This window comes from Meles meles, chromosome 3, assembly GCF_922984935.1.
Source record: "Meles meles chromosome 3, mMelMel3.1 paternal haplotype, whole genome shotgun sequence".
Taxonomy (NCBI): Eukaryota; Metazoa; Chordata; class Mammalia; order Carnivora; family Mustelidae; genus Meles; species Meles meles.
Window position 1 is genome coordinate 98470063 of NC_060068.1, and position 21138 is coordinate 98491200.

General features: G+C 39.2%; 1 protein-coding gene across 1 annotated transcript in view; it reads right to left on the reverse strand.

The window, feature by feature from the left end:
* SPINK5 (serine peptidase inhibitor Kazal type 5) overlaps window positions 1-21138 on the reverse strand; it is a 79720-nt gene that overhangs the window by 5425 nt on the left and 53157 nt on the right. The window contains exons 20-31 of the mRNA XM_046000562.1: window positions 20947-21013; window positions 19591-19718; window positions 17802-17907; window positions 16226-16353; window positions 12516-12588; window positions 11361-11488; window positions 11122-11200; window positions 7601-7728; window positions 6768-6840; window positions 5582-5709; window positions 4609-4705; window positions 816-946 (exon numbers count right to left, since the gene is read on the reverse strand). Of these exons, the coding sequence (XP_045856518.1) occupies window positions 816-946; window positions 4609-4705; window positions 5582-5709; window positions 6768-6840; window positions 7601-7728; window positions 11122-11200; window positions 11361-11488; window positions 12516-12588; window positions 16226-16353; window positions 17802-17907; window positions 19591-19718; window positions 20947-21013 (1266 nt within the window). The remainder of the gene's footprint in view (window positions 1-815; window positions 947-4608; window positions 4706-5581; window positions 5710-6767; window positions 6841-7600; window positions 7729-11121; window positions 11201-11360; window positions 11489-12515; window positions 12589-16225; window positions 16354-17801; window positions 17908-19590; window positions 19719-20946; window positions 21014-21138) is intronic.

The following is a 21138-nucleotide window of genomic DNA, read 5'->3' on the forward strand; positions in this document are numbered from 1 at the left end:
AGGGTGGGATAGAAGAGTTAAGATTTGTCGTCGTGCTTTCACAGACAGCTAGTCAAACATGAGGCATGTGACTGGAGGTGAGGGTAAGATAGTATTTGAGCAGAGAAGTAAAAAGCTAGAAGCCATAATGACGTATTAAAACAAATCCCTCATATTTAATTTCAAATAAAATGGCAATTCTTCTTAAAAACCCAGTGAAGCCAGCTGACTCAGAGAACTTCTGCACTGGAAGTGTACACTTCTGCGGTGATCTGCATTTCCACGGTGGAAAAAATGAATCTGAGAATGATGAGATACTATGCCCACAGACGCACAGGCAGTTAATAAAATCTGAGCCCACTCCAAGCCCACCATTTATTTGTTCCAGGGGGCTTTCTCCTGAATGATACCACTTCTGCTCCAAGAAATATGTGACTATCAGGTAGTCAGAGGGCCCAGTAGAAATTATTGGCTGGGCAGACTCAACACAGTAATGATTCTCAATTTTTTTTCCTTTTACACAACACAAGGACGATGTTCACACTGCCATGACTGTACATGGGCTCACAGAGACTTTCTCTAATTGTTGTAACCCCACCACTTTTTCCTTCTCTTCCACTCAGTAAAGTATATAAGCAACTTAATCAAAAAGATAACCTCCAATCCTCTCTATTTTATATTTGAATAAGATCATCCACAAAAATCTGAATTTTAACTGCTATGATTAGTAAATTGGTGTAACACACCTCAAGTTGATAGAGTGCAGGCCTGTGGATCAACACCATAGTCAAGAACCTCTGCACTCAAAGATATTATAGTGCAACTTGTATACTTACAGGTTTTCATGACAGAGCATGCAGGGATTGTTGTATGTCTGGCCATCATCACCACAGACAGGCTGTAAATTCTTTGGGCAAAGGTAACCCATCTTGGGCAATACTCGGTAGTGTTTGCACATCTCAGAATCCTGAAGGAGTAAAACAATCATACTTACTCAGTGGCACTCAAGAGGGATGGGCTTGGAAAAATATTTTGATTTCCTCAATTGTATCTGATTAAAACATTAGTAAAGGAACTGCAACATAGGTCATAGAAACTCACTATATAAAAATCAACCAACACACTTATAAGTAACTCATGACTCAAGGTAATCATAATGGGATGTAGAAGTGTTTTAAACTGAATGATAATAAAAATATAAACTACCAAAAAAAATATAAACTACCAAATCACCACAGCTAAAGCAGTGATTTGAGGGAAAGTTGTAACTAAATACATGATTGGCAAAGAAGAAAGTTTTAAGATTTAACCATAATTGCTTCAGAGTTGACAGGCTATGTAAGAAAAGGGTAAGGATCTCTCTCTCTCTCTCAAATAAAATTTAAAACATCCCATGAACTGCTTTAGATTATGGTGAGTTCCATATCGATAGATACTCAGGGAGAATTTAGACAAGCACCTTCAATGAATCACTGGCAAAGGTAGGAATGAACCAGATATATCCTTAGTATTTTTTCAGGTATCTGCCACTACAAGATTCAAAACCATTAGGATAAATCATTACAGAGAAGCAACGACAGGCTGCTTCTCTGTTTTCTTACATAGTACATCAACTCTGAATCAATTGTGGTTGATTCCACCTTCAGAGCAGACCCAGGATCCAACCACCTCTCATGACTTCTACCACTACTGCCCTGGCATAAACTAGTGTCATCTCTTCCACTGACTACTGCTATGACTAACCAGCTGTCCAGATTTTGCTCCTGCCTCCCTGCAATGTATTTTCATTATACCAGGCAGAGTTAGTCTTTTTTTTTTAAAAGATTTTATTTATTTGAGAGGTAGAGGGAGAGAGAATGAGAGGAGAGATGTCAGCGGGAGAAGCAGACTCCCTGCTGAGCAGAGAGCCCGATGTGGGACTCGATCCCAGGATTCCAGGATCATGACCTGAGCCGAAGGCAGTCCCTTAACCAACTGAGCCACCCAGGTGCCCCCAGAGTTAGTCTTTTAAAAAGCAAACTGGATCACATCTGTCCTTTTTTTGAAAATCTTCATTCAGAATAATAGTCAATATCTTTAATATGGTCTATAAAATCCTTTATAATATGGCCTCCTATTACTGTAATGACTTTCCCTTCTATGGCTCTCTCTGAGTTCCCTCTATTTCAGCTATCCTGGGCTCCTTGCTGTCCTTTGACCCCTTCCTTGGGGATCTGCTATTCTTTTCTGGGAATGCTGTTCTCTCACTTAACATGTATGGTATCAATCCATTTAGGCTGTGGTATAAATGTCACCTTAGAGTGCCTTCCTGTACAGGCTACTTAAAACTGTACTCCCCCCACCCTGATCCTGATCCCAGTATTTACTATATCATTATTTTATTTTATTTTCTCCTTGGAGTTACATTTTATTTATTCACATTATCTACTATCTATATTCTTCAAACATAAACTCCAAGAATATAGAGTTCTATCTGCTTTGCTTATGACTATTGTTCTCATACACATGAATAATATGTGGGAAATAGTAGGGGTTCAGTAAACATTTGTAAAATGAATGAATGGATGACAAAATGAATAATGAATTTGGTTCTCTTCTCCAAGAGAAAGTTCAGCTCAAAACCAGATTGTACATTAGGAAGAACCGTGAGGCTTCTGGTGTCTGGCAGTGTCTCATTTCTCTTTTATTTTTTAAAGATTTTATTTATTTATTTGACAGAGAGAGAGAGAGATCACAAGTAGGCAGAGAGGCAGGCAGAGAGAGAGGGGTAAGCAGGCTCCCCGCTCAGCAGAGAGCTGATGTGGAGCTTGATCCTAGGACCCTGAGATCATGACCTGAGCAGAGGCTTTAACCCACTGAGCTACCTAGGTGCTCTGGCAGTGTCTCATTTCTTGATGTAGCTGCTAATATCAAAGCTATGGTCACTTTGCGATACTGCATTTAGCTGTACACTCTGAAAAGCACACTTCTTCTATACAACTATTATACTTCAGAAAAATGCTTTTTTTCCTTATTCACAATAGCCAAGATATGAAAACAATCTCAATGTCCATCAGTAGGTAAGTGGATAAAGAATACGTGTTAGGGCGCCTGAGTGGCTCAGTGGGTTGAGCCACTGCTTTCAGCTCAGGTCATGATCTCAGGGTCCTGGGATCGAGTCCCACATCGGGCTCTCTTTCAGCGGAGAGCCTGCTTCCCTTCCTCTCTCTCTGCCTGCCTCTCTTGTGATTTCTCTCTGTCAAATAAATAAATAAAATCTTAAAAAAAAAAAGAATACGTGTTACACACACACAACAAGAGAGCACTGGAATATAATTCTGCCATGAGAAAGAAAGAAATCTTGTTATTTATGACAACTTAGATGAAATCTTTAAGGTGTTATGCTATCTGAGATAAGCCAGAGAAAGGCAAATGCTCTATGGTATCAGTTATATGTGGAATCTAAAAATGCAATCTAGGAAACAGTGTAGAATGGTGGAGGGAGGGGACTGGGGGAAATGGGAGACATTGGTCAAAGGGTACAAACTTTCACTTATGAGATGAATAAGTTTGGGGGTATAATGTACAGCATGGTGATTATAGCTAATCACACTGTATTTTATACTTGAAAGTTGGTAAGTGAATAAATCTTAAATGTTCTTACCACACACACACAAATAGTAATATGTGAGGTGATGGTGGTGTTCGCTAACACTAGGGTGGTATCATTTTGCAACTTAAAAAGGCACTAAATGAACACACTGTACACCTTAAGTTTACAGTGTTATGTCAATTATATCTCAATAAAGCTAGGGGAAAAAAGAAGAGATTCTGTGAATAGTTTCTCTCCATGCTTATGGGATTCCTAGGGTAGTATCTAATTTACTAGAAATCTGTAATTAGTATATATTTCACAAGTGTAACACATCTACTATCTTACTTAAATTGGGCAAATAATAAGATTAAATTCATGTTTGATACTTTTTTTTTTCTGGGTCATCAGGCTAGATGCTAAAGTTTCACTTTTAGAGGCCAATTTGATATGCTACTTCATGAATATGTTCTTATTTCCTTTCCTTCTTTCTATTCCTGACTTTGACAAAGCCCTAAAAAGCAAACCTGTTAGGCTAATTTACACTAGGGTACATGTTACTGATGGCCCTCAGCTTGTATTTTGAATAAACAAGTTTTAACCACTGTGAATCGTTGATCAGTGGAATTTCACAAGTGTGAAAATGCTCTGCACACCTCTCTAGGCTATTGGGAAGAGAGTTGATTTGGGGAGAGGGATAGAGAAGAAGCTGGATGAGGAGTCTTTTTGGCCTGCTGAAATTACAGAATTGAGGCTCACTACTTATGTGACCCTTATGTGCAATAAGTCACATTCACGGCACACCCACGTTTTAAAATTTCAATAATGTACTAAATTGGCTTGGAAAAGGGCTAATAATCTAAAAGAGCACAGAATAATGCATTGATGAGTCATCCCAGAACTCTCACTGAGCTTGAAACTACATACAAAGGGTTTGGAGCTACACTGAATTCCCCTTTCCAAGGTTTCTCTCTGGAAATGAAGCTCATGGAGGAGGAGTGGCAACAGACTTAAGGCATTAACTTAGTAAGTAGCTTTTCAGGAGTAGTCATTCTTACCAGAATAGAACTGGAGACAGCTGGGCTGTTTTCCTCCGTAGATCTAATGTGGAATGATTTCTCCCGAATTCTTGCCCTTTCCAAAGCTTCTTTTTGACTATAGAAGAAGACAAAAAGTAATTTAAAGGTATAGCCATAAAGACTAGCACCTATAACTTCCACTGGGAAGTTATGCAATCCTAAATAAAATATGACAAAACCACAGAACATTCAACCAGAGGATGATGTAAAGAAAAGTATATAATGGGGAACTGGTTTAGAGCACTCATCACTTAATAGATGTATGACCTTGGATACGTTGCCTAAATTCCTTGAGCTTAGCTTTTCCAGAACATAAAAAGAGTGTAGTATTGGTAATTCCTGTCTCCAGGAACATACTACAAAGAGCTAAAAAAGATACTAATTATTATAATTATGTTCACAGTGTTTCCATAGTCATCATCATCAGTATCAATCATGTCCATTAATCCCCAAATATGGTTGTTCATCAAAATAACCTAGAAATCCCTTCTAACAACAAATCCCTTAGCCCTGAATTTTCTGCCAAATACATTTTGGGGGGTAAAATATTTGTATTTCTGACAAAGACTTCTATGTTGAGTCTGATCTGGTTGTGGAACAAAGATTTGGAAGAATTTCTTGTAGCTACAATCCTGAGAATTGAAAAAAAATTTTCTCCAGTGACACAGCTAGTAAATATCCTGGTTAGAATTCACATCTGAATTTCCTGTCTCCTATATCAGGTGTTCTTAACCTAAGAGCATTGAATCTTGACTTTTCTAAGGATGCCAAAGATTCATGAGCACACATTTATTTAATCAGTAACTTCTAAAGATGCATTTCCCATGGGTCCTGTCCCTATGCTTTAGTAAAGACACCTTTTACACCAAAAAATTAAAAATCAAAATTAAAATTAAAAAATAAAAATGCAATCCCCCCACTAGCTAGGGGGTAACAGGATCCTCCTACTCACATGATCATTCTGCACATATAGCACTTGTTTTTGTATAATTTTCCATCAGTACCACGCACAGGGTCATTCTCTCGAGTGCATGTGAGCCGGTCATTCCTCACATACTGCCGAAAGTTACTGCACTCATCCTAGAAAATGAGAAAGGGGAAGTGAACAGGATTTTTCCCCTTTCTAAAACTTGATTTTAGGAAGTTTTTTCTTAGCTCTGAGACTCACTGCCCTTATCCTGGCAATGGAGGCCAAGGAATGCCTAGACTTTAAACACTTCATTCTGAAACTCTCTGCCTGGTCCTAGAAATGCAGGGTGAACACTTGATAGACATGTCTCCCTCATCTTTTTCTTCCCAGATTCCTTCCTTCCTTCCCCTCATTTTCCACATAAGCTGCACTCTTTTTTTTTTTTAAAGATATTTTTAAAAATTCATTCATCAGAGAGAGACAACTTGAGCACACAAGCAGGGGGAACAGCAGATAGAGAGAGAAGCAGGCTCCCCACTGAGCAAGGAACCCAGTGTGGGACTTGATCCTAGGACCTTGGGATCATGACCTGAGCCAAAGGCAGATACTTAACCAACTGAGCCACCCCAGCATTCCACATGTGCTGTACTCTTGAGCAAAGGACAGTATCACAGGGATCTAACGCCACAAATGTGATTATCACTGCAAAGGACTGAATGAAGATGTCTTTTCTGCAAGCTTGAAAAGTAAAAAGAAAAGGCACCATCACACATACACACTATTGATTTGTTGACGCTGAAACAGAAAACAGGAAACAGAAAAAAAAGACATCAAGGAGAGAAGCTAAAGGGGAGGCTTTGATATTAGTGTATGTTACTTGAATTGTAAAACTCAATGTCAACAAGCCTCATTTCACATTTAGTGTCAGAGGAAAGCATGTGGTGGAGGTGGTAAAGAATCTTACACTCTATTTTTTCAATCCATATTTCTCCCAAAGAGGAGAGCAATATTTGATTCACATCATGGGCAAATTCTTCATAAAACTGAGAAAAATATTGAACCTTAAAGTCAGGCAAAAATACTGTTATAACCAAAATGAAATATTAGCAAAACCTATTTTCTTTGAAGCAAAACACTGGCATTCCCATTATCCAAAAAACTGGAGGAGAATGTCAGATTCTGAGGATGAAAGGTGAAACAGTTATCTTTGCATCTTTTAAGAAATGACCTTTGCATCATCTGAGGGCTTGGCTCTTGATTTTTCTTCATCATTCTTTTTTCTTTCACTAGCTTCTCGCTCGCTGCAGAATAAAAAAAGGGTTCTTACTGAGTTTGTTTTTACTGAGTTTTTAAAATATTTCTCTAGTTCTAAACTTTAGCAAATCCAACACTACTTTCTTATATCTAAAAAAATATCTAAAATACTTGTTTTTTCACTAATGAGTCTTAACTGTTCGAATTTTCATAGCATTTGTGGCAATGCTATGAAATTTCAGAAATTCAGTCACTACACTGTCATTCAGAACGCTATGCTCCTAAAAGGCCATTGTATTTTTTTCCTTAGTAAAATATTTATATGGCTCTCATGGAGAGTTGCTTCACTTCTCCTTTTCTTTTTCATATTAAATTAGAACTGAACTCTCCAATATTGATTTTCTTCATGTAGTTATATTGCTTTCAAGTTTATAAATATCTGAAAACTATTATCTCCTTGAATTATTACGAGAAGTCTATTATATAGAAATTGTTTCCTTTACATACAAGAGGAAGTATATGGCACATGGCCCATTACTCAGCTGATGTACTTCCTCTCTGAAAGCCAGTATTTGGGCACCAAACAAGAGCTGTCTCCCTGTCCCAGATGCTCTGGGTATGATTGTGATAATCAAAATAAACCTATCTTGTGATAGTGTTCTAGAATCTCACTCTCCTCTTCTAAGGTGAAGGCCTAGTAGGTTTTTCATGTACAATGCCCAGGGCCTTAGGTTTTAAATTAAAAAGAGCCATGTCCTTGCAAATAAGGACCACCCATCAAACTGATCGATAATCCTCTTCACGTACAAAATGCTCTGACACATAGCACACTTGTTGACGTGCATCTTGCCATCTGGACCTCGAACAGGGTTATTTTCTCTGGTGCAGCTAAGTTTCCCCTCTCTCACCATACTCCGGAATTCGTGGCACTGATCCTGTCAAGAGAATAGAAAAAAGATGCTACCACGATAATCCAATCTCTAAAATTTAAAATATAATTTGTGAGACACAAGCTCATAATACTTGAGAAGGGAAAGAAAAATCTAGAAAAAACAAAATTTTCGAGATGGAGTATGATTTAGATGCTCTTTATTCAATATCTGTGCAGGAAGTTAGAATTCTCTTCATAGCATCCCTCTCAAACAATGACTTCGTCCCCATGGAATTTCACTCCTACCTCAGGCAGCCTGTACTGTGTTAACACAATTTTTAGCGAGTTGAGCCCCAAACCTGTTTCCCTGCAACGTACTCATCACTCCACACATAAGCAAACCCTGGAACGAACTGATAGATGCTCTTTGGCAAGATATTTGGCTCTGTTCCTCAAGAACAATTTTATTTTATTTTATTATAAAATAAATTTTTTTATTATATGCCAGGCATTTTGTTGTGTGCTCTAATGGATTTAAGAGAACACAAGATAAACACTCATTATCCCTATTTTATAGATGATAAACACTCATTATCTTCATGTTATAGATGAGAAAATAAGTCTCAGAGATTAAGTAAAGTCAGTGCTGGAATTGTGATCGGAAATCTGTAATGAGTTTTGTTATTTTCTGTGCTTTTACGTGGCAGAGGATAAAACTCCTAAACACTTGCAAACAGATAAAGCTGCATTTTATATCTACTGAAACATAAGAACCTTAAAAAGAAGACAGTGAAAATGAATCCACAGGATCTGGCCTCTGATGAACTTTTTGAACATCTACAGAAATTTGTCATAAAATTACATGTAAGCTCAAAGAGCCAAAGGAAAGATAAGGGAAAATTACTTAGAAAAATACTTCCAGTAACATGGATGGCAGTCACCCTTCCTTCCTCCCTCCCTTCTTTTCTTTCCCTCTCTCTTTCTTTCAAGAGATGGTATCTATTTATTTTAGAGAGAGAGAGTGTGTGAGTGGGGGGAGGAGCAGAGGGAGAGAGACAAGCAGACTCCATGCTGAGCAGGGAGCCCGACGTGGGGCCGGATCCCATGACCCTGAGACCCTGAGGTCATGACCTGAGCCAAAATCAAGAGTCAGACGCTCAACTGACTTAGCCAGCCAGTTGCCCCTATCCTTCGTTCTTTAAATTGTGATATCCATGAAAAACTCCAGGCCTACTTTTATCTGCAGTATTAAAAAAGTTCTCTGGAATACTTGATCAAAATATTAAATGTCTCACAGCGATAGTTTTTGTAAGTTGCTAGAATTATTTCCATTTCCAGCTACACAAAATCCCACATGCGTGTAAGTTTATGATAGCACCCATCTGCCTGTGCCTCCATCTTTGCTTTATGGGTGTGATCTCCAGTTCTTCTCTTATTATCTGGATGTAGTTATTATCTGAGCTTTTCTCAACTGAAACTCTAGAATAATACCACCTGCTGCATAGATTTTGGGAAGACTTATTAATTTTTTACTGATGTATAATTGATTATATTAGTTTCAGATAAACATAGTGATCTGACATATGCATACTTTGCAAAATGGTCACCCCAATAAGTCTAGTTACCGCCTGTTACCATACAGAGTTACTACGATGTTACTGACTGTATTCTTCATGTGTACATTATAGCTTCCTGACATTTATTCTAGAACTAGAAGCTTGTCCTGGGCACATGGTCCATATGAATAAATGTTATTATGATTTGTCCTGCATAAACAACCACCTGGATCTGCATGTACACAGGCAGTCTAAGAAATTTGTGAGACTCATGCTGTGTGAATAATCCTGTGAGCCTGGTGGTTTGAAATATATTATCTGGACTCCAGATGGCCCTTCTGTTCTGGGCGCCAAGCACCACAAATCTTGTCTCACACCCGCTCCTGCTCAAGGCTGGGCTGGCCCCCTGGAATGGAATCTGGGAGAGGAGGCAAACAGACATAGCCCAGGCTCCTTGAAAATACAGAAACATGGTAACATAGAAATGCAGCTCACTGCAAACTGCAGGTAGGCGGAAAATGTTTAATTTCAAACCCTATTAGTTACTCTATAAAAATGGCCCTTATGGGGAGGGTTGGTTGGAAGTCTCACCTGAGGGGAGGATGCTCTGTCCAGGTCTCCAGCTGAGACTCCAGCCAGGCTATTCCCATGGGCTTCCCCATCTAATGAGGTCAGATGTTGTGAGTACCTGATTTGATGTAACTTTACCTAATTCTCATTTATTGCCTACAACATTTTCATCTATATAGATTCCTCTCTTCTTCTGTTCCTATTAGGTTTCTATAATAATAATAAACTTCTCTTTCCTTTTTGAAACTGAAACACAGCTGTTGTGAATCTTCTGTTCAGAGCAACAGGTCTCTTTTTGCCACACAAACAAAGAAAATGTCTGGACATTTTTAAATATATGAATATATATTTTTTGTTTGAAATTTCTAAAACAGATATTAAAAAAAGAAAAATATTGCCCAAGATTATAAATAGAATAGACAGCTAGTAGAGATGAATTTGAAGTTGTATAACACAATCTTACCTCAAGGCCATTCAATTACTAAAATAAATAACAGATATTCCCAACATATTTTTTAAAAATGAAAATTACTATTAGTGGTTCATTTTATAAGTCAGTATAGACCAATGAAAAGTTCCCTCATTAATATTCCTTAACAGGAAAACTTTCCTGGGGAAACTTCATAATTTCTCTTTTCTAACTGGAGTCCATGGATGGATTAAAGGAGATTGTGCTGTGTCATATTCTATGTGTTAGTGTTGTAAAGCATCGAACATTATTTTTAAAGCCCTTATTGAATACAAGATGGCACTGGGACGCCAAGTCAAGAATTTACCAGCTGGAGCTCCAAGTTTTGGATATTTGCTTTTTTGGTTTATAATTCTGCTATCTATTTGCTTGATTATTTGTTTTAAAACTTCAGAGAAGAGGGGCACCTGAGTGGCCCAGTCAGTTAAGTATCTGACTCTTGGTTTTGGCTCAGGTGGAGATCTCATGGGTCATGAGATCGAGCCCCATGCTGGGCTCTGTGCTCAGTGGGCTGGAGATTTTCATCCTCTGCCCCTCCCCCCACCCACAGGTACCTGCTCTTTCTCTCTTTCAAATAAAAAATCTTTAAAAAAAATAAAACTTCAGAGAAGAAATCCACTTGATAATAACAGTAGCTTGGCGATTGTCATTAATCCTGCAAATAGATGGTAATTGCATCAGGGTTGCTTTCAGGGCATTGAATAGCATGTTATTTCTTTGCAAGACCTGGCCATGCTTTCCTGTTCATCATTATATTCAGAATGAGTGGGACAGAGAAAATATTTCATAAATAGTTGTTGAATGAATTAACCTTACCCCCCAAGCTTCCAGCTTTAGGTATTAATACATCCACACACACTACCTGGTTTTCATTGTTCTTTTCTCCTGTGTTTCTCAAGCTGTCCTGTTCTTTCTTTTTTCTTTCAGCTGCTTCCCTTTCCCTTGAAGAAAAAATGGAAAAAAACATTTTAGCTGAAGTGAAAAAAGCACCTCATTAATAATTAGATCTGTTTTTAAAAAGAAGTCATTTTTCAAACTGATAAGAAATGATTACCATACTTCAATATTCACAATTAAAGTCCCATTTTTGAAAATACTCACAGTTTGTCCTTACACATAGCACACTTATTGCCATGTGTCTTGCCATCTGGACCCCGCACAGGGTCACTTTCTCGAGTGCAGATAAGTTGTCCATTTTTCATTTGGCTTCTAAATTCATCACATGTGTCCTAAAGAGAAGGAAAGGTTATATTGGAAATGGCTGTTTTCACATAGTATTTGATTCAGCTTGAAAATCTGAAGATTTTGATTTGAGAGTCAGAGAGCCACTTAACCCTGCTGGGAGGCAGCATAATGACCTAAAACACGTCCACATTCTAATTCCTGGGACCTGTAAATACTCAGGTTGACATGGTAAGGACAAACTAAGGATGAAGATAGAATTAAGATTGTTAATTAGCTGCCCTTACCATGGAGAGATTATCCTGAGTTATCTGGGTGGCCCAGTGTAATCAGAAAGGTTCTCATGAGTGAAAAAGGGAGGCAGGAAAGTCAGTATCAGAGTAAGACAGCCTGAAAACAATTCAACTGGCCACTGCCGACTTTAAAGGTGGCCATGAGCCAAGGAATGCAGGCAGCCTCTAGAAGTTAGAAAAGGCTACGAAACAGATCTTCCCTAAGAGCCTCCACAAAGAGAATCTGTGTTGTGATAAGCCATTTTTGATAGTAAATTTTGATAGATTCTCCCCATCTATAAAATAAAGTTTAAAAAGGTGTTTGACCAGGCTGTTCAGACAATGAAGTAAACTACTATTTGTAAAAGTGTTTTGCAATATGTTAGACTGAAAGATTTCCATTTGGTATTAAATATCTACATTGAAAAAGTTACCAGCAATATTGACATGTATGATGGCTTCTGATCTTAGGGCAAAGATCTTGGGTGGTAACATTGACATTCACTTGCCCTGTTCGGTTTTTTTTTGTTTTTTTTTTTTAAGATTTTATTTATTTGCCAGAGAAAGACAGAGAGAGAAAACACAAGCAGAGGGAGTGGCAGGTAGAGGGAGAAGCAGACTCCCTTCTGAGTAGGGAGCTGGACATGATCCCAGGACCCTGGGATGATGACATGGGCCGAAGGCAGACCCTTAACCCCTTAACGGACTGGGCCACAAAGGCATCCCTTCTTTCCCTATTTTTGGTTGCCAAGTGCTGACCTACAGAAAGACCATTCTTGTCAAAATCTAGTTAATGACTCACCTTTTCTGGTGCTGATTCAGTCCCATTTGATCTGTAGCCAGAAGGCTTATTTTTTTCCTCTGCTTCTCTTTCCCTGGAATAGAAAAGAGTCAAGAGTCATCATGTTAACCCAAACTCAGGTTTGGAAGTAGCCTTACAGTTCATGTATCCTAAACCACCTCCTTCAAAGAGAATGTCTGTGCATCCTTGAGACGGACAGTCAGCTCTGTTATTAGCAATCTTCCTTATCACAGGGTATATAAGGTAGATATTATAGGTAGAGCAACTCAAGTTATTTCAGAGTCTCCTTTATTTGTGTCCAGATTTATCTCTAACTTTTGTCCTTCAGCCTTACTTCACAATCCCAGGACAACACAGAACAGGTTTGCTGAATCCATGACCTCTTCTGGATATTAACCCATCAGATATTTAGAGGCAAGTTTCAGGTCGTAAGCCCAGTGTCCTCATCTTTCCATCATAAATTGTGGTTTTTAATTCTCCACCAACTCATCATCCTAGTGCCTTGACAAGTAAGGCAACCCATTAGAGTATTATTTCTTAAAGGATGGAGTCCAAGATAGAAAGAAGACAAGTAATCTAGGAAGTACCTTGGGATCATGTTTGTTTGTTTGTTTTTTAATCTCTTACTTTTCTGATAAAATACCGATGTCAGTGGTCCCCTAAGTTTTCATGTGCATTAAGAAACACTGAGATTTTTAAAAGTTCAGATTCACTGACCATCCCAACAGGTTTACTGGCAAGATCTAGACTAGGATTCTAGCCTAACTTTTAACAAGCCAGGTCATTCCAATGCAGTTGGCTCAAGATCCAAATACTGCAAAACTCTAAAACACTTTTATCTCTTTCAAAGTTTTGTTTGGTTTTGTTCACAAAACAAACATGTGTATGAATGTATATAACCTGAATATGTATATATTCTTTTGAGGGAGTTCCCTCTGTATAGTAAAGTGGCAATAAAAGATATCCTAGAGATTCAAGCATATATGAAGTCATGACATTTTAATCAAGTACTATTGGAAAAAGGGGGTACTATAATGATTCAGTTTAGTGGAATTCTCGTGATAATCATGGCGCTGATCAAAAGCCTCCAGTGACCTTTGATCTCACATAGAATAAAATCCAACATCCTTCTCTTGGTCTAAAAAAACCCTTATCTGATCTCTCCAAACTCATTTTTCCTGCAAATTTTCCTGCAATAATTTTGAGACATGATGACCTCCTTTCTGTTTCTTGAGCTTGGTAATTTTTCATCTTCTGAAGTTTGCATTGGTTCTTGATCTGCCTGAAACTTTCTTCCTCCAGATGTCCAGATGGGTCACTTCACTCACTTTTTACCAGTATCCCTCACATGTCAGGCCTGCCCTGAATACCATAAACAAAGCAGCAACTGCAATCCCTTTCTGTTGCCTTCTGTTTTATTTTCCCATTGCTATCTGGCCTTGTGCTATGTAGTTATTTCCTTATTTATTTATAATCTGTCTTTTCTATATTACATTATAGTTCCATGGCAGGAACTTTGTCTTGTTCACATCAAGAATGCTTGTCCATGAGGAGGGCCTGTTACATAGCAGAGAGTCAAAAACCATTTATTGTCAGATGAACAATTTCCAAAGATCATAAAAAATATTCTATTTGTGTTGTGTTTTTTTTAAATACTCCACGTAAGTATCTTCTAATATAGATGATACTGGTCATGATGGCAAAATTTTATCTTCATAACTTTCTGCATCTGAGAATTATTTGTTCCTTAACCAAATTATCTACTATTAATATGTGATACAAAAGAAACAAAGTCGTAAGTGAAAAGCTATCTTGGTTATGTTAGTTGTATTTGCAAAGTAAAAGCTGGACAAAAGGGTAACAGGATAGTGTGAGAGATCATAAAATCAGTGCTTACGCTGTTACGTATTATTTACTAGACACATTTATCCCGTGCCAACTTTGTGCAAGGCACTGTATTAGGAGTTTTTACATAGTTCTGCTCATTTAAAGTTCATAAGAAACATTGTATGGCTCTGATGATTACTGCTGCCTCCATCCGCATTATAAGTACAAGCAGACAGAAGCCTGGGGGGTGAAATAACCTGTCCTGGAGCATGAAGCTCAAATCATCTGATGCTAAAACCCCAGCACTGCTCTACTCTACTGCCCTGCTTCTATTAAAGACTTTTCGTAATGTGAATAAATATTAGACTGGTATCCAGAGGAACTGAATTCTGGTTTCAGCTCTGAAGTTCACTCCCCCATGAAAACTTGAATTAAAAAAAAATTCAGGTTTTCTCATCTGTAAAATGCAACATTTATACTAATTAGATTTTCTCACGTGGCCTATACTATCACAAGATTGTCATTTCTTTTCAAGGAGAAAGGTGAAAAAGGCATATGTGTGGGGAAGCATTACTCACTAATTACGTATTGATTACATGCCATAATTAATAGAATTGTGCTATAGGCATCCAAATTTAGAACTATGAGTATCCATCAAGGTCACCTAGAAAACTACCTTAATATACAGCAGTGGTTATGTTGTTAACTTGCCTCGGGAACACAAATCAAGTGTGGCTGAGTTGGATAATCAAGCACTCCAATTCAGTACTGTTCACCATGGAAAAACAGAAGCAGCATACCCCGGATTATACAATAAATGTGTTATATGGTGTGTTGGAGAGGATGTGGAGAAAGGGGAACCCTCTTACACTGTTGGTGGGAATGCAAGTTGGTGCAGCCACTTTGGAGAACAGTGTGGAGACTCCTTAAGAAATTAAAAATAGAGTTTCCCTATGACCCTGCAATTGCACTACTGGGTATTTACCCCAAAGATACAGATGTAGTGAAAAGAAGGGCCATCTGTACCCCAATGTTTATAGCAGCAATGGCCACGGTTGCCAAACTGTGGAAAGAACCAAGATGCCCTTCAACGGACGAATGGATAAAGAAGATGTGGTCCATATACACGATGGAGTATTATGCCTCCATCAGAAAGGATGAATACCCAACTGTTGTAGCAACATGGACGGGACTGGAAGAGATTATGCTGAGCGAAATAAGTCAAGCAGAGAGAGTCAATTATCATATGGTTTCACTTATTTGTGGAGCATAACAAATAACACGGAGGACATGGGGAGATGGAGAGGAGAGGGGAGTTGGGGGAAACTGGAGGGGAAGATGAACCATGAGAGACTGTGGACTCTGAAAAGCAACCTGAGGGTTTTGAAGGGGCAGGGGGTGAGAGGTTGGGGAAGCCAGGTGGTGGGTATTATGGAGGGCACGCATTGCATGGAGCACTGGGTGTGGTGCAAAAACAATGAATTCTGTTACGCTGAAAAGAAATAAATTAAAAAAAAAATAAATGTGTTGCATGCATACAAGAAACAGGCCTCTTAAACTATGCCGGTGAGCTATCCCAAACGACGTTCACAGACTCTCCATACGATTTAGGCATCATATGTTCGAAAGCACAATTATCTACTGGGATGGCACTTATAGGTCACAGAATTTGATAGAAAAAATACAGTAGGAAGCAGACAGTGATTAGCTGCCATTGGTAGTGCTTGTGGTTCCTCGGGCAATGTATGGGAAAGAGACACTATTTGGGAATTAACAAACACAGTAATTTTCCTGGAGGGAGTTGTAAGTAAATGAGAAAGAGCCAGTCATTCAGGAGGAAATGGTGACTATGTTTTGGACTGCTAGAGGAAAGAAGTACTTACAGTATCTCTTTACACATGATACACTTATTGTTGTACGACTTGCCATCAGCATCATGTACAGGATCACGCTCCCGAGTACAGCTGAGTTTTCCATTTTGCATTTTGTCCCGGAACTCTGAGCATTGGTCCTGAGGAAGAAAAGGAGAGTAGGCCTCCAGATTATCTGATCTATTGTATTGCTGTTAAGTTTAACAAATTCAGTTCAAAATGATTTGAGTTAAGAAAAGTTCTGATTTTCTAGCATGGCTATCTACATGTAACATCTAGCACGGCTATCTACAGAGAAAGGGGGGACTGGAATCACCTATATTCTAAGACGCCAGTTGTCATGGATAATAATACTGCTTTTAAGATTCTACACAGGGAAATCATCAAGCTTGCTGGGACTTAATAGCATGGATGAAAGGTCATCAAACTAGGGCCTACAGGACTGATTTGTCCTGCTGCCTGTTTTTATATATGGGGTTTTATAAATAAAACTTGAAACATACCCTCACTCATTCAGGTATACTTATGGCTGCTCTCCGACAACAGTGGCAGAACTGAATAGAAGCAATAGCAATTATAACGACTCAGAATGCCTAAAATACTTGCTATCTGGCCTTTATAGAAAAAAAAAGCTGCTGACCTCTGGTGTAGATCATAGGGAGAAAGAAATGCTGGAGGAAAATACAAAGTTATGCAAAATGCCAAGAAGACAGGCTCAAGCGAACTGTGGAGTAGAGAGACAAAGGGCCTTACCAGCTTTTCCCCTTGAAAGTGAGGATATAGCCTCCTTAAGGAGAAAGATGGAAAAACAGAATAGCCAGAATTTATCAAAGACATACTGAGCCTGTGTCAGATCTGGAAGCAAAGAGATGGTCTTGATATCCCAAGGTTGTAAGAAGAGAGACCAAGCGGTTATCATCTTATGCAGCGCTGTTCACATGCCCAAGGAGGGGTTTACAGGCAGTTACTGTCATTCTGACCCTTCAAAATGTCTCAGGAAATGTGCTAAAAACTTGCCTAAATTGTTTTATTTTATCCTCTGTAAGAGCACTGCTGAATAAGGGAAACTAGAGTTTAGCAAGATGAAGTCATTTATTCTACACTGGACAAGTCCTGCGTGGCAGGGGCAGGATTGTACCCCAAACTATCTGGCTCTGAAAACCCCTGCTGTTTCACCTAATATGCTGCATGGATCAACAGAAAATCTCCCTCTCACATGTGGCTTCACTGAGGGAAAGAGAGAGTACTTAGAGAAGAGGAAGAGCATGAAATACTAACAGGGAAGAGCTCCACTATCTCTCCTAGGATCAGTTACTGGCCTGAGAGCTACATTATGTAAAAAGGGGTCAGGAGACACAGATGATGTCATCATGTTAATTATTCCAGGTTTAAGGAATAAAAATACACCCAGAGGAGATGAAAAATTGCTGAGATATTACGCTGCAGTTTCAAGGGGAAAGTCCCCTGTCCTTCCCAGGATGCTTTCACACCCCGCATGACCTCCATTCCCCTTTACCATGGGCTTGGCGTGGTGCCCTTGTCAGTGACTTGTGTCCACCCTGCCTGTGGGAATCAGAGGTCCTCTCACCTGAGCTTTGCCTCCTCCGCCACCGCCGTTGCCATGGGAACTATGCCCTGCAGCATTTCTCTGATCTTCCTCTTCTTTTCTCTTTCTTTCTTCATCTTCTTTCTGGCTGGAAATTAGAAAGAGGGAGGTAGGAAAGAATAGATTAAGGGAGAGTGGAGTGCATGTCTGCGAGTTCCTCCTCCTGTCACCAGATTAGATCTGTATAGAAAGTCACCAGCATTTACTGAACATCTCCCATGTTGCAGGCCCTCCTCTGAAAACAGAAAGACAAATTATGTGCAGTCCTTCTGCCTGGACGAGCTCTCTCTGCTGTAGAGGGAAACCAACACGTACATAAGCATAAGCAAGTCCATGTGAGCGATTTAGCCCTTCGTACATGCTCACTGTGACTCTCAGCTGGATTCTTCTCAAATGCCTCAGAGCCAAGAGGTCCAACAATAATTACCTTTTCCACCCAATGTGCCCTTGCTCCTGGATTCTCTACCTTCGGGGGAAAAACAAAACCCTGGAGCTGTCTCTGCTCCCGCCTCTCAGCTCCCACAGCTGTTGCCAGCATGGCACTGATTTCACATCTCACCTTTCCTGTTTCTCTCACGCTAGTTACTGCTCCCGGATTCCTGCAAACCCCTTCCACCACCAGCAGCATTCTGAATCTCGGTCCCTTCCTTCTCTTTTTTTCCCTTTCTACTGCTGACATAAATGAATCTTCCCAAAGGAACCATATTTATCCCACTTATCTCCTACCTGAAAATTTTTAGTGGTTTCCCATGATACACAGAATTGACTTCAAAATTCTTGAACTGCATTCAAACCCAGCAAAATGGCTAAGTTCTAACAAAACTAAGTGACTTGCTCTTTACTGTTCATATGGTTTCCTTAATTTAAGAGGTTTACCTATGTTTTTCCCTTCTCCTTTCATTCCTGCCTGGACTGTTTGTATCTTATCCAAATTATAAGGTCCAGGTATACTCCCCCATAAAACTTCTTATTAACTCTCCCTTCCCCGAAGTACTAGAACACATCGAATACATCATTTATCATTCAGCAATTCCTCCTTCATATTTTTAAAAGATTTATTTATTTATTTTAGAAAGAGAGCAGGGGAAGGGGCAGAGGGAGAGGGAGAGAAGCAGACTCCCCACTGATGGCAGAGCCCAATGTGGGGCTGGATCCCTGTACTCTGAGATCATGACCTGAGCCAAAGGCAGACGCTTAACTGAGTCACCCAGGTGCCGATTCTCCTTCCTATTATATGAACTTGTACCCATGTCTATTGCATCCATCTGTGTACAATCATTATTCACACTGTACACTGCAGATATTCAGTAAATGGCTATTGGATGACTGAAATATTTTATGTGTACTTCTGAGATTTATGTAAAGATTTTTTTTTCTTTTTGTGAAAAATGTGATATTTTCAAAAACATAGGTAGAAAAGTTAGACCGATAGTAAAATATATTTATTACTTTCCCAGAGGTATTTAAAAGATAATGTAGAAAAGGGATCCAATTAGACAGCAAAGGACTTTAAATTTTACCCTGTTGTGATCTATTAGTAGGTAGGCTTGACTCCAGAAATTATAGCGCATGTAGTACCCTAGTCATATATTGCCTGGTTCTAGAATTGTGAACATTGGCCTTTATAAGAAAGATTTGCCTGAAAACATTCTGCAGAGAATCATTTATTTCCTTGATATGTAAAGAAAGGAGAAACAATAGACATTATCTTCCTGGCTCTCTGGCTCCCCAACTCTGCCCACCCCAGCAGGGGCTTCATTTGAGCACTCACAACACAGCTTTGCACATGGCACACTTGTTGCCGTGGGTCTTGCCATCTGGGCCACGCACAGGATCATTTTCTCGTGTACAGAAAAGATTTCCATTTTGCAAAAGGCTCCGAAATTCACTGCATGTATCCTACAGGAGAAGAAAAGGCAAGAGCCGTGGATATTTTCATATAAATTACTTTGTTGGGTTCCTTCCAAGAGATTTCTAATAAAACAGGTACAGAAAATGACCTCTGGGTATTTTTCCTCCTGGCAATTATTTCCATTCAATTCCTACCAAACATGGATGACTTAATAAGAAGTTTGTTTTTCTTTTTCCTTGAGATTTAGCCCCCAAATTCAGACTGAATCTGCACCCACACATAAGAAAGAATCCCTTAATAACCTGGCTTCTTTGAGAACTGGTCACTCATCTTTGATGGGGGCAAGCAAATGACCACAAACCTGAAAAAAATCTACTTGGAATCAACCTTTTTGAAACCAAGAAAATATTATCCCAGATTATTCTAGCGTGCCCGATGTATTTTTTTTTTAAGATTTTATTTTTATTTATTTGACAGACAGAGATCACAAGTAGGCAGAGAGGCAGGCAGAGAGAGGAAGGAAAGCAGGCTCCCTTCTGAGCAGAAAGCCTGATGCAGGGCTCGATCCGAGGACCCCGGGATCATGACCTGAGCTGAAGGCAGCGGCTTAACCTACTGAGCCACCCAGGTGCCCCCCGCCCCCCAATGTATTATTTTTATTTTCCCCAAAATGCTGGCACCAGAAATAATTAAAGTGAGGAACACAACTGATGTGACCCAGTGTGGTCATCCAAACGACATAGTGGGTTAGGAATAATGCTAGGTTTGGTGTCTGGAGATCTAAGTTTGAACTCCTTTGTTTCCATTTTTCAACTATGAGAACTTGAAAATATGAACAGGTGGAATCTGACGTCAATCGTGCCACTGAAATTTCTTCCTTCTCTCTGGATTTCAAATCTTCATTTAAAAATTCGGGAATGAGTTAAAAACCGATGTTTGCAAACTATGACCTATAAGCAAAATCTGACCCACCATCTAGTTTTGTAAATAAAGTCTCTTTGGAACACTTCTATGCCCTGCATATTACCTACAGCTGCTTTATAGCTGTGACAGCAGAGTTGGAACAGAGACTGAATGGCCATGATCTAAAATGTCTACTCACTGGTCCTTGAAGAAGATTCTATCAATTCCTGGACAAATGATCCTTGAGTTCTCTTACTTTGGTTTTCAGTAATTCTATGTTTTTGTTTTGTTTTGTTGTTTGTTTGTTTTTTTTTAACAGAGAAACTGCAAAACCTCATCTTTACTGTGGTATTAACCTTCCAGGATAACTACCTTTTCAGCTTCTCTTTTAGCTTTTGTTTTGGATTCAGCTTCTTCTTTTTCTTGTGCTTCTTGCTGGCTGTAGGAGGGGGAGAAGGGAGTATCATTACTGGCACCCAGTACCTATTATCCTAATGGGAAAATCTCACTAGACAGAAATATCCCATTATTTCCATACTCTACCAACTGAGCATGGGAGTAGGA